This window comes from Sorex fumeus, unplaced genomic scaffold (genome assembly GCF_029834395.1).
Source record: "Sorex fumeus unplaced genomic scaffold, SorFum_2.1 ptg000171l, whole genome shotgun sequence".
Classification (NCBI taxonomy): domain Eukaryota; kingdom Metazoa; phylum Chordata; class Mammalia; order Eulipotyphla; family Soricidae; genus Sorex; species Sorex fumeus.
The window spans coordinates 6,649,913-6,664,292 of record NW_026606228.1 but is presented as its reverse complement, the minus strand read 5'-3'; the positions used below and the strand labels follow the sequence as shown (position 1 = coordinate 6,664,292).

At 39.0% G+C, this 14,380-nt stretch overlaps 1 protein-coding gene across 6 annotated transcripts in view; it reads left to right on the top strand.

Moving 5' to 3' along the window:
- The window catches only part of SMARCA1 (SWI/SNF related, matrix associated, actin dependent regulator of chromatin, subfamily a, member 1), a 103,490-nt gene that overhangs the window by 29,590 nt on the left and 59,520 nt on the right, over positions 1 to 14,380 (top strand). For all 6 annotated transcript variants that reach the window (XM_056107739.1, XM_056107735.1, XM_056107734.1 and 3 more), the window contains 5 exons: positions 2,544 to 2,770; positions 4,228 to 4,349; positions 8,472 to 8,624; positions 10,708 to 10,840; positions 11,665 to 11,813. In XM_056107739.1, coding sequence (XP_055963714.1) covers positions 2,544 to 2,770; positions 4,228 to 4,349; positions 8,472 to 8,624; positions 10,708 to 10,840; positions 11,665 to 11,813 — 784 coding nt within the window. The remainder of the gene's footprint in view (positions 1 to 2,543; positions 2,771 to 4,227; positions 4,350 to 8,471; positions 8,625 to 10,707; positions 10,841 to 11,664; positions 11,814 to 14,380) is intronic.

Genomic DNA, 14,380 nt, shown 5'->3' with positions numbered 1-14,380 from the left:
TTGGCAGTGCTTGGGGCCTACTCCTAGCTTGGTGCTCAGGGGTTATTCCCTATCAGTATGTGGGGGAACATATGAAGATAGGGATCAAACTCAGGCCTCCCAAATGCATAGCATGTGCGCCAGCCTTTTGAACCATCTCTCTAGCCCTTATATTGTTTGTTCAAATGACAAGTGAAATAGTTCAGTGATTTTAATGTGAAATAGATGAATATTTAATTATTCTTGAAAAAGTTTTAAGAGTCCTGAAGTTTATAGACCTGTGTTTGAATCCCCTGCTTTACTTTTTAATAGCTCTTTAGCTTGGTATGTTGTGTGCCTTTTATGTAAAATGTGTGTCTTTTATGTAAAATGGGAGTAATTGTACTTCTGAGGATGTCCATGTTAAAGGGGTAATGAAGGGAGTGACGCAGGTGCTCAAATCCAGACCCTGCTGGATCTGAGCCAGGAGGTGGTAAAAGACTTTAGCAGGAGTGTGAGATGATTTAGGCAGAGTAAAATGAATTTATTGAAAGAGAGTCCACTGGTCTGACTGACACCAAGGAGGCCTCCAAAGAGAGACCTGCTTAGCACAATCTTGGGGAGTCTTTGACTGCATGTGTCCTACGCTGCTTAGCCATTAAGTTTCTATTTTCTATAGGTTAATTAATTCTGGGAGGAATGTGTAGCTCATTCTAGGAATTAAGCATTAGCACTAAGCTATAGTAGGGCCTTTCCTGGGCACAGCTGGTTATGTGAGAAGGGACAGCATAGCTGATGGTGTTAGTAGTGATAATGTCAGCCTGTCAGATCTTTGAAATATGGACTTAAACTGGGCCCCTTTTAGGGGCTTTTGCTATACAACTTCAGATAATATCCTTGGTATATCTGTTAGTTATTCTTGCTTTTTCCAACACCAAAAGTAGTAATAGCCAAGTAATAAGTAATATGAAACTGAATGAAGACATCAGTGATTGTGATCCAAATAATCAAAGTCACTGTCACTGTCCTCCCGTTGTTCATCAATTTGCTCGAGCGGGCCCAGTAACGTCTCCATTGGAGGCTTTGTTGTTACTGTGTTTGGCATATCGAATACATCAAGGGTAGCTTGCCATGCTCTGCTGTGCGGACGAGATACTCAGTAGCTTGGCGGGCTCTCGGAGAGGGGCGGAGGAATCGAACTCGGGTCGGTCATGTTGGCTACGTGCGAGGCAAACGCCCTGCCACTGTGCTATCGCTCCAGCAAATAATAAGTGATAAGAAATTGGATGAAAACTACAGTGATTGTGGATATTACAAAAACAAGCTGGGATGATTTGATAAATAAAAAGCAAACCAGGAAATTGACTTAATAACAAGGAATCATAAATTAGATACAATATTAATATAACAGTGCTGCCAAGATAAGCAAAATGTTGCTTGAATAGGACAAATTAGATCACTTATCTAATGATTTCTCTACTATTAGAACAGTAGAGAGTAGTGGTGAAGAGTATATTGTTTGGAGTTAGACATAAAATTCTGGCTTTGTCCCTTTTCTGTGGCCTTGAGTAAGTTGTTCCTTACAGTTTTCTGACTTTTTTGTTTTGGGACCACACCCAGCAGTGCTCAGACATTACTCTGGGTTTTATGTTCAGGGAACCACTCCTGGCGGGGCTCAAGGGACCGTATGGGGTGCTGGGGACTGAACCTGGGTCAGCTACATTCAAGACAAACACCCTACCTGCTGTACTCTGGGCCATGTTTTCCTATTTGTTTTTGTTTGTTTGGGGACCACATATACTGGTGCTCAGTAGCTACTCCTGTCTCAATGCTGGTAGCTGGGGGTTACTCCCAGAAGTGCTCAGGAGACCTTGTAGTAATAGGTATCAAACCCAGGTGTCCTGCATGCAAAACATGCTTTTCAGCCTGTTAAGCTATATCTGGACCCCTATTTCCATAGTTTTAACTGTTTGGGTTTCTACCTGCACAGTGGCCATAATTCTAGTATATGATTCTGAGTTGTAACATAGACAAGATTGGGTGCGTTCAGGGTGGTATGGCTATATACAATGTGTTGTAACACAATGATTCGTTTAGTACTCTTTTTGTGATACCTGGTACTTGCACTTGACATTAGCCAACTGTTATTCTAATGAAATGCTATCAATTGAATAATTATCACCTGAATTTTAGTAATGGATAAAGAAATGAGTTTACAGGGCTGAAGCAATAGCACAGTGGGTAGGGCGTTTGCCTTGCACAGGGCCGACCCAGGTTCGATTCCCAGCATCCCATATTGTCCCCCAAGTACTTCCAGGAATAATTCCTGAGTGCAGAGGCAGGAGTAACCCCTGTGCATCACTGGGTGTGACGCAAAAAGCAAAAAAAAAATGACTTTACAAGCAACTCACAAGTTAAAATGTTCAAATCTTTACAACTTCCTTTGTTTTTATAATCAGAATTCATCCCAAACAAGTTTCTATTTATCTTTAAATGGAGTCTGAGGGACATTTCTTGATGGCATTAAACCTTTCTTGATGGTGTTCATCCTTCCTAATTATTGATGATTAATTTTACAATTTTAGGTATACAAAAGTCCTGATGAGAGATATTGATGTTTTAAATTCTTCTGGCAAGATGGACAAGATGAGGCTCTTGAACATTCTGATGCAGCTTCGGAAGTGTTGTAATCATCCTTACCTGTTTGATGGTGCTGAACCTGGTCCACCTTATACCACTGACGAGCACATTGTCAGCAACAGTGGTAAAATGGTAGTTCTTGACAAACTCTTAGCCAAACTCAAAGAACAGGGTGAGTTAAAAGTCTTTTAACTTGACCTGTCACTGTCACTGTCACTGTCTTCCCATTGTTTATCGATTTGCTCGAGCAAGCCCAGTAATGTCTCCATTCTGACACTTGTAACTGTGTTTGGCATATCGAATATATCACGGAGAGCTTGCCAGGCTTTGTCGTGTGGGCGAGATACTCTCGGTAGCTTGCCGGGTTCTCCAAGAGGGGCGGAGGAATCGAACCTGGGTCCGCCAGGTTGGCCGCATGCGAGGCAAACGCCCTACCTGCTGTGCTATTGCTCCAACCCTTAACTTGACCTGAAGTTCCTAAATACTAATGACTTGATGGGAATAACATTTTGCATGATCATTCATTCATTCACTTATTCAGCTAAAATTTCTGAGGACTGTTTTTCAGGAATTGTTTCACAGGCTAGTATACAAAGCTGTATTAGACAAAACGATTGCCTTGGAGTAGTACATAGTATTAGTAAGGAGCTGCAGTTCATTATGATAAGGGCTATGGTATGTTGAGAAACCTGTAGTTGGGGAAACCTTCACAGAGATGGTATTTTAGGCTGGTTCTGGAGAATATGTCAGAGGAAATTATGACGGGAAAAGGAGGAAGGTTTTCCAGAGCAGTGAAACAAGTGTGAAGGAAGGAAATGAGAAGCTTAGGGTATGTGGGGTAAGTGGAATTTTGGAAGATGATTACAGCCAAATTACATGAGGCCTTTTGTTTTGCTTTTTTTTTTTGCTTTTTGGGTCACACCTGGCAGTGTAAAGGGGTTAATCCTGGCTCTGCACTCAGGAATTACTCCTGGTGGTGCTCAGGGGACCATATGGGATGCTGGGAATCAAACCCCGGTTGGTCGTGTGCAAGGAAAATGCCCTATCCACTGTGCTATCGCTCCAGCCCCACTAGGCCTTTTAAATCATCCTTTTAGGTATTTGAACTATTTTAAAAGGGGCTGAAACCAGGGTGGGGCATAAGATATTTGGCTGTGGAGAGTGACAAGGTAAGACCTGTGTATTAGGAGGGAAGCTTGAGGGCAGTTTGGGGGCAGATACAGAGTTTGAGCTGCTCGAACCAGGAAACCAGTACACAGACTGTTGGAGTTAATCCAGTGAGGATTGTGTAGACTAATAAGAGATCCTGGCAAGCTACCGAGAGTATCTCGCCCGCACAGCAAAGCCTGGCAAGCTACCCGTGACATATTCGATATGCCAAACACAGTAACAACAAGTCTCATGATGTTACTGTGCCCGCTTGAGCAAATAAGTCATCATTAAGATAAAAGGCAGAGTCTAAATGTACAACCAATGTATGATTCAGTATAGCATCCCTTAAAAATATGTAGGTTTAGAGGAGGATGCATATGCTATCTATTTATATTTCATATGACATTTACTTTTATTTGGTAATTTTCAAGTTAATTTGACATGAGTTGAACTAGCTTTTTTCCCAAAACGTTTTAGGTTCAAGAGTTCTCATTTTTAGCCAGATGACACGCTTGCTAGACATTTTGGAAGATTATTGTATGTGGCGTGGTTATGAATATTGTCGACTGGATGGACAAACCCCACATGAAGAAAGAGAGGTGAGGAAGCAAAAATTAAGCAAGACTTTCAACAGCAGAGTTGAGTTAAGAAATGTTTATCATCTTAAGATGGTTTTGAATTTTGGCCTTTTCTTTAGCCCTCTGCATGGTATTAGTTACTACCATCTCTCTCTGCGATCTTTAGTTTGGCCTCCATCATATCAAATTCTTTACAAATCATCTTTTTCAAGGTCTTCTAAGATCCTCACTTACCTAATAGACACTATGTCATTGCATCCTTACCTCCTTGAATCACTGCTTTCTCTGACCAATTAATTACTTTTTCTCAGCTTACTCTTTGACCTCTGAATCCGTGCCATTTCTTTTCTTGATTTGCCTTCTACGGTAGACCCTCGCCATTCGTGGAGTTTAGCAGTTGAGTATTCCAGCTTGTGAGCAAAACTAAAGACTCACGAACCATTGATTTCTAAAGGGAAATAATCTCAGTCTTACAGATGGCATAAAACTGAAATGGGACCACATAGGTATCGGTGCTAATCAAGCATTTGGATTTTTAATATGAAAAGGTTGGTGTACAGGAATGATTCACTTAGCTAGTGAGAGTGAGAAAGCCTAACTAGCCCCTAGTATCTTTGTCAAATTTGATACATCGTATAGATCTTTAGATTATCTCTCACGAATGTCATGGGTCTAATGCATTTTAAATGCCTTAGAACACTTTTGTGTGTGTGTGGGTGGGGGAGCCGAGCTTTGCTAATTTATCTTCTCTTTTCTGTGATCCTTCAGGACTCTGTCTTTGGCCTCTGTTAAGTCTATACTCATGCTCTGGGCAAAGATCGTGATTTTATGGTATAGTGGAAATGCATTGCATTTGGTTTCAGAAAACTTGAATTTTAACACTGACTTCACCACTTTTTCATTTATGCAAGCCATTTAATTCTCTGAGCCTCAGTATCGTTAAGTGTACTATAAGGGTAATATTAATCAAGGGTTTCTTTGGTGACAATGTTGTGAGCATCTGTGGCTATAATAAGTATGAGTACAGTTTTTAAAACTGTGTAGTGTGGTAATTGCTGTGTGTCTTGAAGTTGCACACAGGCCATTTTGCCCCTCAGCTTTAGAGTCCCATCTGAGGGCAAAAAGAATCTCAGATTGTGTCCCTTTCCCTCCACAGCTGCAGTGGACACGAGGTGTCCACTGTGCTACCTTCTTATTTTTTAATTCAAAAAAATTCCCTTTCTCTTTTATGCTGCTATTGCAATGACTTGGGGTTGCACATTGCTTGCTTGTGGTGCTTGCACTTTGGTTGTGTTGCTTGCTGGGCTTTATAGATTTGGTTTTGGCACTATTATACTCTGCTAATCTCCTTGCCAGGGTTGATACTCATTTAGTTGTGCTCACGTGCACTCTGTAGTGCTTGCGAGGGGTTCCTGTGATTTGTTTTGATGCATGTGTTCACTGTGGGTCACACTCCTTGCTGCAGAGCTCTCGTATCTTTTTGAACTTCAGGGCTCAGTGGGGATCACACACTTCAGTTACAGTGCTTGCATACACTGTGTGTCTGAGCATTACATACTCTATTGGGGCACTGGGAGTCCCAGACAGCAGAGTTGCAAGGAGCTCATCCAGCACATGTGGGTCGCACTGGGGATCTAACTTATGGCCTTATTCTTGCAAGACAGGCACTTCCAGCAATTCAGCATTCCCTGCGGGCCCTGCGTCTCCTTATTGAAGCCAGACTGCAGTGTAGGAAAAATGTCCACAGCAGACACACAGGACCTTTTCATTTTAAGTCTTTTACTGCTACCTACAGGGCAGAAATGGTTGCAGTAAGATACTCAAATGTTGGAACGTTTCAAACTTACACTGTTCAGCTGTACAGCTTTTTAAAAACTGCCTTTGAGAACAGTAACTTAAAATTTTACCGGGCCTTTGCTGCTTTATTCCTGAAAGTGAGCTTCTCCAGTGTTACATGAAATATAGGCCATATACCAGGCTCATGCAGTACAATGCAAGATGCAAGATAATGCTTCTTCCTGGAAGAGGAAAAGGCTGAAGAGGAGCTCCTGTGCTTTCGGATCTCAAGTAGCCAGTTTGCAACTCTGACTTATTTCTCTGCTCATGAGCTATGGGATAATTTACTTAGTTAATGCCCCAATTCTTCTGACCTCTTAAAATTTCAAATAATGTTTTCCCTTTAGAGTTTTGAATTTTGTGTGTTGATTTTAGATACAGATCTTTATTTTTCCCCCTTGGAAATGCCCCCCTTTCTCATTATATTTTCACACAATCATTCATTTCTTCTCCTAATAAAAAAGGAGTTATCATTTAGGATTATTTACTTTTTTAATTGTGTGCGAACTGTTAAAAAATAAGAAACATTTTTGATAGCTCTAAGAGTTGCCTTTTCTTCAGCAAAGTTGCTACAGTTAAATTCAAGTAGCTAAATCTCTGGTTCGTGCTAAGTTCTTCGAAGCCTTAACTAAATTAACCTTCTCACCGTTAGAGGGAAAGGGACTGACATTTATCAAGCCACTACTATAGTCTATAAGCTAGGTAGCTTATAGCTCCTATTTAGTTCTCCCAGTGGCCCAGTAAAGTAATGATATAATTTTGTTCAACTGAAACTGTGTCTCAAAGAGGTTAAATGCTTGCTCAGAAGCACGTATGCAATAAACGTAGTTATGATTCATGCCTAGGATTTTGCTATTTCCTCTACACTTAATTGCCTCTCACTACACTGTGCTGCTTTTCTATACTCCCTTTCTAAGTGCTGTACCAACTATGGCAGTGAGAATAACCTTCTCTGCCTGCAACTTTTGACCATGTCATTCCATTCATTGAAAGTATAACTCCCTCTATTTTGTGACTATAAAGGTGATACATGGTTACCAAAGGAAATTTGGAAAGTAACTATTTCTAGCCGGTCATTTTATATCTGGATAATGTATATAAGTAATAGATATTTTTATGTACATTAGATGTAAAGTATCCTGATACTTTTCCCCTCAACATTATGGTGTGCTTTTTCATATCAGTTAAAAATCCCATTGTGAACATAATTTTAGTGTAGTATTTCATCCTATGGATGTATTGTAAGTAATGAATCCCTTTATTGCTTGATCATTTAATTTGTGTCCAATTTTTCACTATTATAACTAATGCTAAAGTAAAAGGCCTTCTACATAAATCTTTGTGCACATCTCTGATTATTTCCTTAGGATAAATTCCTAGAAGTGGAATTACTGGGTCAAAGGGTATGAACATTTTTAAGACTCTTGATGCATATTGCTTTCCAGAAAGGTTATACCAATTCACACTCCCAGCAGCAATGTATGAGAGTGCCCGTCTCACCGCCCCCTCGTCAACATTGAGTATTATCATTTTATAATCTTCAAAAAATGGTATTATGTTTTGATTTGCATTTATTTGATTGCTAGTAACACTGAACATTATTCTTGTGTTTATTAGTCATCTGTATTCTGTGAATCGTCTTTTTCTTTTCTTTTTTTCTCATTTTTCTATTGGGCTCTTAGTATTTTTTCTAATTCATTTGTATGGTATCTTTATATAGTAAGGATGTGAACATTCGATTTATTTTTAAGACTTTTTACTAAATATCTCTGGATTTTCTTCCTGATTTCCCTCATCATTCCCTTATTTGCCCCTTTGCACCATGTGGAAATAAATCTACTTGACCTCCCCTTTTATCTTTTGTTCTCATTCCCATTTCTAAACCTTTTCCTCTCTTGGTTGATCTTCTAAACTACACCTTCTTTATTAAGCTTTTATAAATGAATGGGAATGAAATTGAGATTTCTTACATTTTACTACCTGTATTTTAGATCCTACTCAAAAGATTTCACTAGTACTGTTTTAAAATAATTTAATAATTTATTTCTTGTTTAGTTAAATTCATTTGTGTGATTATTGTGTTTATTGCTAATGATAAACGTTTTTAAGATTATAAACTTTATGTAATATGCTATTTATGACAATTCACACAGTACAGTATGTAGAGAGATAAATATTTTTGAAAATGGGAGAATATTTTCAAGTGGGGTTTCGAATATGCATGTTAAACTTTCTGTTCTGTAAGAACTCCAGTAATATAATTTGATATTTTCATTCTTTCTCTATTTCCTTTGTCATTTACAAAAGGGAGCAATAGAAGCCTTCAATGCTCCTAATAGTAGCAAATTCATCTTTATGCTGAGTACAAGGGCTGGAGGACTTGGAATTAACTTGGCAAGTGCCGACGTGGTCATACTGTATGATTCAGACTGGAATCCACAGGTTGATCTGCAAGCTATGGTTAGTAAACCTGAAAGATAACAGAAATTTGTCTTAGCTAAGAATATATTGTTATTTATACAGCACAAAGGTAATTATGCTAAAAGTACAACAACATTTTTTGAGGCTTTGAAACACAAACACACACCCCAAAGCCAATATAACATCTGTGTGCCTTTTTGGGGAGGTTTTGGCAATGGCAGGGATCAAAACCACTGAGCTACTTCCTTGACACTCAATTTTGACATTTATCATAAAACAGAAATGGAAAATTTCCAGAAATGTCTGAGGATTGAAGAGGGACACTAATATTCGCTTTAATGAAAAGAGTAAAAAAGTTAATCTCTCATTATTCTGCTTAACAACTGAATATATTAAAATCCCAACTACTTAAATTCAAAAAGGTAGGATTTTAACTTTTTTGTTTTGGTGCCACAGCTGATGGTGCTCAAACCTTACTCTGGCTCTATATTCAGGATTCATTTCTGATGGCACTTGGGGTACCATTAGCTGTGCTGGGAATCAAATCCCAGGTCAGCTGCATGCAAGACAAACATCTAACCCCTGTAATATCTTTCTGGCCTCAGGATTTTAACTTTTTAAATGAAACAGCTGGGGTGATGAAGTAAAAAAGTTGTCAAAGGAAGATGTTTTAGGAAAACATTTGAAATCAAGGACACCATCAAAACCAGTACTATCCTTGTTCTTAATTTTAGGGAGCCCATCTCTTACCTTTGATTATGGTGTTGTTTACTGGCCTAGAGTTACTACTTCTCTCAATATAACTCATGTTTCAAGATAAATATAATTTCACAAGAAAAAAGACACAAATCTCTATGAATTTAAAAATCCAAGTTAGTTCTTTGGAAGTGATGAAAAGTCATATGCCAATGAAGTAAAATTAGTGGCCCATCCTTTTATAATTGCTGAAAAATACTGACAGCTGGGACATTTAAAATGTGACATGCTTTGGTTTCATTATTATTTTACCTATTTGTAATGACTTTTGTAGGAGTGAGCCCCAGTAAGATAGTGTTACTAACTTGGAAAACCCATTGATGATAGATAGCACTTTATTTTTCAAAAAGAGTGTTAAAAGTATAATTACTTTTTCAAGATTTCTTGGGTTTGAGTATAAAAATTTAAGTATGTGAAGGGTATTGCATTCTCATTCACTGTGTTTTGCTGATAGTGTTACTGAAATTTTAGTATTTTATATTTAGTTAAAGGAATGTTTGAAACGTTATTTTTTTCTAGTACTCAACTCCCTTTACCTATTTGAACTAACAGCTTCTCTTTTAGCTGTTTTTAAATGAAACAGCTGGGGTGATCAGAATTTGTCACTGGTTACCTTTGTTATCTCTAAACCTTAGGACCAGTTCTAGTTGATTATGTGGTAAGAGTGTTAATATCCCATTATTATTATTATTATTATTATTATTATTATTATTACTACTTTTTGGGTCACACAGAGATTAGTCCTGGCTCATGCACTCAGAAATTACTCCTGGTGGTGCTTGGGGGACCATATGGGATGCTGGGAATTGAACCTGAGTCAGCAGCGTGCAAAGCACCCACTGTGCTATTGCTCCAGCCCTCCCCATTATTATTTTTTACTAAAGATCATTATTTTTTTCAATAAACGTGAATAACTATGTCACATTGATATAAAGCTGACTTTTGCCACCATAGTAACCCTCTACTTTGCCTCTCAATTACAAAACTTGCTAGTTTGAATGATTTCTGTATTTACTGGCCTAACCTTACTTAATAACTAAATCTTTAAAAGGGCTTTAAAGCTGTCTTGAAGGTTTTCTATTAATACTATGGTAGAGCATTTGCAGCTTTTCCCCTTGGTTGTCTCTGGAATATTCTTAGTATTCACTATCTTCCTTTCAAAAGCAACAGTTCTATAGATAACAGGAACTAACTGTATTTTCAGAGCTGTATATTGTAAGATGGCTATATAATACACATTTTATTTAGAGTACACAATCTTTTTTGGGAGGGGATAGGGTGGGCCATAGCTGGCAATGCTCAGGGGTCATTGTTGGCAGTGTGCCTTAGAATACCTGATATCTTATATTAGGAATCTTTCTCATAGGATCGAGCTCATCGTATTGGTCAGAAGAAGCCAGTACGTGTATTTCGTCTCATCACTGACAATACTGTTGAAGAAAGGATTGTAGAGAGAGCTGAGATAAAACTGAGACTTGACTCAATTGTTATACAGCAAGGTATTTACACGTATAAATTTAATTAGATATTTTTCCTTTCAAATACACAATTTTCTTCAAAGAAGTTCATTTCAAGTGAAAGGAAAATTTTCAAACATAAAAAACATTTTCTTAAAAAAAACTAATTTAAACCTTTTCCAAAAAAAGGCTTGTACTCATTCAGTATATGGTACGTAGAGTTGAACATAACTAGCTTATCAGTTGAATGTCAATGGTATATTTTGACATCTCTGTTTAACACAGTGACTTTCAACCTTCTATACCTGTGGACTAGTAGTTGAAAACCATTGATTAAGTAGATAAAATGGCTATTTATTTATTTATTTATTTATTTTTGCCTTTTGGGTCACACCTGGCGATGCACAGGTTCCTGGCTCTGCACTCAGGAATTACCCCTCACGGTGCTCAGGGAACCATATGGGATGTTGGGAATCGAACCCAGGTTGGCCACATGCAGGGCTAATACCCGCTGTCTTATTGCTCCAGGCCCTATTTAAAGATATTTGAAGCTTGTTTAAGAGGATGCCTTTTAGACAGAGAAATTCAATCTGATAAGAAATTTGAATATGAAAAAAATATGTGTTGGCTAAGTGTTGGCTGAAATCTAAAGGAAATCTCTTGAAATAAGAAGCTATAGTAGAAGAAAAAGAGGGTTACTGAGAAGGGAGTGGAATGTAACTGAAATGTTCATTAATTTTTCTATCGAGCTTTACTTATGGTTAGACAGTAGTAATGTTTGATTAGAAATATTTTATTATACTGTCTCTGGCACATTTGTGAATACATTATACTTAATTCACATATGTAAACTGTTTTATTATTAGGAAGACTCATTGACCAGCAGTCTAACAAGCTGGCAAAAGAGGAAATGTTACAAATGATCCGTCATGGAGCCACCCATGTTTTTGCTTCTAAAGAAAGTGAGCTGACAGATGAGGATATTACAACTCTTCTGGAAAGAGGAGAAAAAAAGGTCAGTTAAAATGGCCTTCTGTTTTCATAATGGACCTAATTCAAGTCAGTGCACTTACTTGTGTTGCTTCCAATGTGTGTTTTGACTGGTGTGCTTCAAATATCTCATGTTTTCCAAAATTTTGTGATGTAATTCTGGAGTGACAGAGGTTTTTAAAAATTTTTTTAAAAAAATAAAGTGTAGTTTCAATGAGAAAGAAACCAGGTTTAAAATTGAGTGACCTCTTATACTTCTTGCTTAATGAAAATAATATTGATATATATACTCGTTGAAAGCAAAATGAATTTTGTGTTTAATCATATGTATCGGAACTATGTATACATTTCAAATTTGTTTTATTATTTATTTTTATAGCAGTCTTTCTTATGATCCTACCTTGGGGAGTCACTTCTTGCATGCAATGCTTAGCTTTGTAGTGCAGGCCTGATGCTTTGGACCAAGGTTCGAGGTGTTCCAGCCTTGTGATACTTGAGGTGCGACAAGGGATAAACCTGGAGATGCTGGGGGCCATGGTGTACCGAGAATCTACCTCAGCTTTGCTCATGCTAGATATGCGCTCCACCACTTTTAACTATCTACCCAGCCCTCCGAACACAATTTTGTATGACTTTTTAAAAACTAACCATTACCAACTTTAGGTAAAGGCCTTCCCGTTGATCATTGATTTGCTCGAGTGGGCCCAGTAACGTCTCCATTGGAGACTTTGTTGTTACTGTGTTTGGCATATCGAATACTTCACGGGGAGCTTGCCAGGCTCTGCTGTGCTGGCGAGATACTCTCGGTAGCTTGCTGGGCTCTCCGAGAGGGGCGGAGGAATCGAACTCAGGTCGGCCATGTTGACTGCGTGCAAGGCAAACGCCCTACTGCTGTGCTATCGCTCCAACCCTCGGTAGGCCGACCCGAGTTCGATTCCTCCGCCCCTCTCGGAGAGCCCGGCAAGCTACTTGCTGTTTATCTCTTCAACCTAAGAATTCTTTCGAGTATTTCTCAGGGGTTGGAGGTATAGTCCAGGAAGTAGGGCACATGCTTTGCCTGTGATCATACTGACCAATCTTGAGAGTTAAGTCCTGACACTGCATACAGTTCAGTGAGCACTGCCAGGAGTGCCATCTCTGAGGACAGAACCAGGAAAGTCCTGAGCACTGTAGATATGTTTGTTCTAAATGCCCGCCCCCCCCTCAAAAATGTCCCCACGGTTTTTAGACACAACAGTTTACCTGACTGTATTTTAGAGGCTTCACCTTTCTTGGGTCGGAGTGATAGCATAGCGGGTAGGGCGTTTGTCTTGCACGCGGCCAACCTGGGTTCAATTCCTCCTCCCCTCTCAGAGAGCCTGGCAAGCTACTGAGAGTATCTCATCTGCACTGCAAAGCCTGGCAAGCTCCCTGTGGCGTGTTCCATATGCCACAAACGGTAACAAGAAGTCTCACAATGGAGACATTACTGGTGCCCGCTCGAGCGAATGGATGAACAATGGGAGGACACCTTTCTTCAAAGTATATTAAATAATGCCCACCACAAAGTACCAATATTTCTCCACCACACTCCATTGTCTTCCCCTTACTCTTCATGCCCCCTTCTCATATAGAAGTCTTAATCTATGGTCTGAGTTCATGTTTTTTTTCTTTTTTTTTTTGTTTGTTACTTTGCTTTGCTTACAACTTATTTTTAGGTACTGGATTAGAAGTCATCTCTTGATACTTTGTGCTAACTAAAAAAATCTTGTGAACAGTTCATAAAATATTTATGTGTGATTTATTTAAGTATAATAAGTTATTTCAAAATATTGTGATTTTGTGTCATTTTTTATCACAAATTATTATGGATAATTTCAATATACGGCAAGATAATGAACCTTCAGGCACTTAACACTCATTTACAACAACCAAGCAGTGCTGACTCATTCATCCCCCAATTAATTTTCCCCTTTCCTGAATTATACTATTTTGATTTGGGGGGGCCACACTCCGAGTTGCACAGGGTTTACTCCTGGCTCTGTGCCTAAGGATCGATCACTCTTGACAGGCTCTGGGGACCATATAGGATGTCAGGGATCAAACTTCGGCCTTCTATGTGTGAAGCAAGTGTCCTACATGCCGTACTGTCACTCTGGTCCCTCCTGAATTATTTTGAATTTGACACACTGCTGTTGGTTGATAAAGCATCTGCACCTTTTGGGGAGCCACATCCAGAGGTGATCAGAAGTTACTCCTGGCTGTTCCATCAGAAATTACTACTGGCAATGCTCTGGGGACCATAAGGGATGCTGCGGATCATAACCAGGTTGGCCGCGTGCAAAGCAAATGCCTTACCTGCTGTGCTATCACTCTGTCCCCTCATCTGTACTTTATGTTAACTGTGTAGGCCCACCTTTCCTTTATGTCTTTTTACCCCTGGCTCCGATTTGGTGAAGAAACTGGGTTTTGAGTTCCTTAAAGTCTTTTTTTTTTTTTTTGCTTTTTTGGGTCACACCCGGCAATGCATAGGGATTACTCCTGGTTCTGCACTCAGGAATTACCCCTAGCAGTGCTCAGGGGACTATATGGAATGCTGGGAATCGAGCCCGG